Source organism: Nematolebias whitei, chromosome 22 (assembly GCF_014905685.2).
Source record: "Nematolebias whitei isolate Nwh7 chromosome 22, NemWhi1, whole genome shotgun sequence".
In the NCBI taxonomy this organism is placed as follows: domain Eukaryota; kingdom Metazoa; phylum Chordata; class Actinopteri; order Cyprinodontiformes; family Rivulidae; genus Nematolebias; species Nematolebias whitei.
The window spans coordinates 31,392,320-31,394,171 of NC_056519.1; the positions used below are offsets into that span (position 1 = coordinate 31,392,320).

The following is a 1,852-nucleotide window of genomic DNA, read 5'->3' on the forward strand; positions in this document are numbered from 1 at the left end:
GTAGTAATGGTAATAGCAGTAGTAATGGTAATAGCAGTAGTAATGGTAATAGCAGTAGTAATGGTAGTAGCAGTAGTAATAGTAGCAGCTGGAGTAATGGTAGTAGCAGTTGTAATGGTAATAGCAGTAGTAATGGCAGTAGCCATGTGTGCGTTACACGCTTTCTGTTTATTAGACCATTTGCGATATCATCTAATAAGACTAAAGTCATTGTTGTCAAAAGTATTTTCTGCATCACTATGAGCAGTTTTTAGTAGCTGGAGTAATAGTAGTAGCTGGAGTAATAGTATTAGCAGTAGTAATAGTAGTAACAGTAGTGGTAATAATCGTTCTGATAGTTTCTGTAACTGTACAGCATTAGTACCTGGATCTCCATGCCCTGCTCCAACAGTCTCTTGGCTTGGTTCTCCACCTCCAGCCTCGCTCTGCTGATCAGCAGTAGGTTGTTCTCTATAACCTCAATGCCACTCATGTCCACACCTTGAGACAGGTAATCTGAAATAGAAAAAAAAGACTGCATTTAACCTGTGGAAAACACAAACAAGAGCTAACGAGGTGCTCAAATGCTAGAACAGCAGGATATCTCCCCCCCCCCCCCCAACTCTCAAAGCTGGATGTCAGTCTAAACTTCATCAACACATCATATTTGTAGTTCAATTAAATTTCATCCTGCTGACAGAAGAGATGACAGCAGGACTTGTGCGCTTGACAGATTTGTCAACAACACTTATTTCAAAGAAGCACAGAGCACTTGTGACAGCATGCTTAACATTTCCACTGCTTTCTGCACTCTTTGTCCTCCCACAATCTGGAAAAAATGATTATGTTTAGAGGAAAGAACAAAATGAGATGAGCGACTGAACGAAACGGGCTGATATCAAATTGATATAACTTTAATACATTTAAGGCTAAGCATTCCTCAAATATGAATTGTTCATTGAACCAGGCCACCTCGCCATAATGTTATTTTGTTGTTTTTGAGCATCACATATAATTTGCACATTGACTGAATGAAAATGCTTCCTGTCAACATAAATATATTCATCCTATGATGGTGCTTTTATAGCAATGTGTGTGCAATCGATAGCTCCGATTACAAGTTATGTTTATTTCAAGTTGTGTTTATTTGTCATATGCAGGCTAACATAAGGTTAACAGCACAATGAAATATTCAGGATGAGAAGAACCGATTTGACTCGCTACAACAAAGAACAAACAAACAAACAAGAAATGCTAAAGCATGCAACAAGGGTACAAAAATAAAGCACCAAAAAGTGAAAAAGTAATTAAGATATTTAATTCAAATTCAATTTAAATTCAAAAATACTTTATTAATCCCTGAGGGAAATTAAGTGTTGTCGTAGCTTATCATCCTGGTTTCATTCAAGAGTTGTTATAGATGCTGATAGCTGTGGGAAGGAAGGATCTCCTGCAGTGAAGGTTGATGGGAATTTATCCATGGCACCTCCTTTTCAACTCATGTGGGATTTGGGGCTGTAGATGAGATATTTGAGCTTTTGAGATGTTAAGCAGCTGCTCCTTGTTGTTAAAAAACACATTGTTGCCATGGTTACACATCATAACAAATGTCCAAAAGTAAAAAGGTTTCAATAAAAATCCTTCCAGCCGCACAGCATCCAATACCAGAGTAAATCATCATCATAAAAAAGTGATATACAGTGGGGAGAACAAGTATTTGATACACTGTTGATTTTTCAGGTTTTCCCACTTGCAAAGCTTGTAGATGACTGTAATTTTTATCATAGGTACTCTTCAACTGTGAGTGATGGAATCTAAAACAAAAATCCAGAAAAATACAATGTATGATTTTTAAATAATTAATTTCCATTTT

The 1,852-nt window shown here is 36.8% G+C and overlaps 1 protein-coding gene across 1 annotated transcript in view; it reads right to left on the reverse strand.

Moving 5' to 3' along the window:
* LOC119428135 (G-protein coupled receptor 22-like) overlaps nt 1–1,852 on the reverse strand; it is a 22,283-nt gene that overhangs the window by 18,027 nt on the left and 2,404 nt on the right. The window contains exon 2 of the mRNA XM_037695772.1: nt 354–495. Within this exon, the coding sequence (XP_037551700.1) occupies nt 354–495 (142 nt within the window). The remainder of the gene's footprint in view (nt 1–353; nt 496–1,852) is intronic.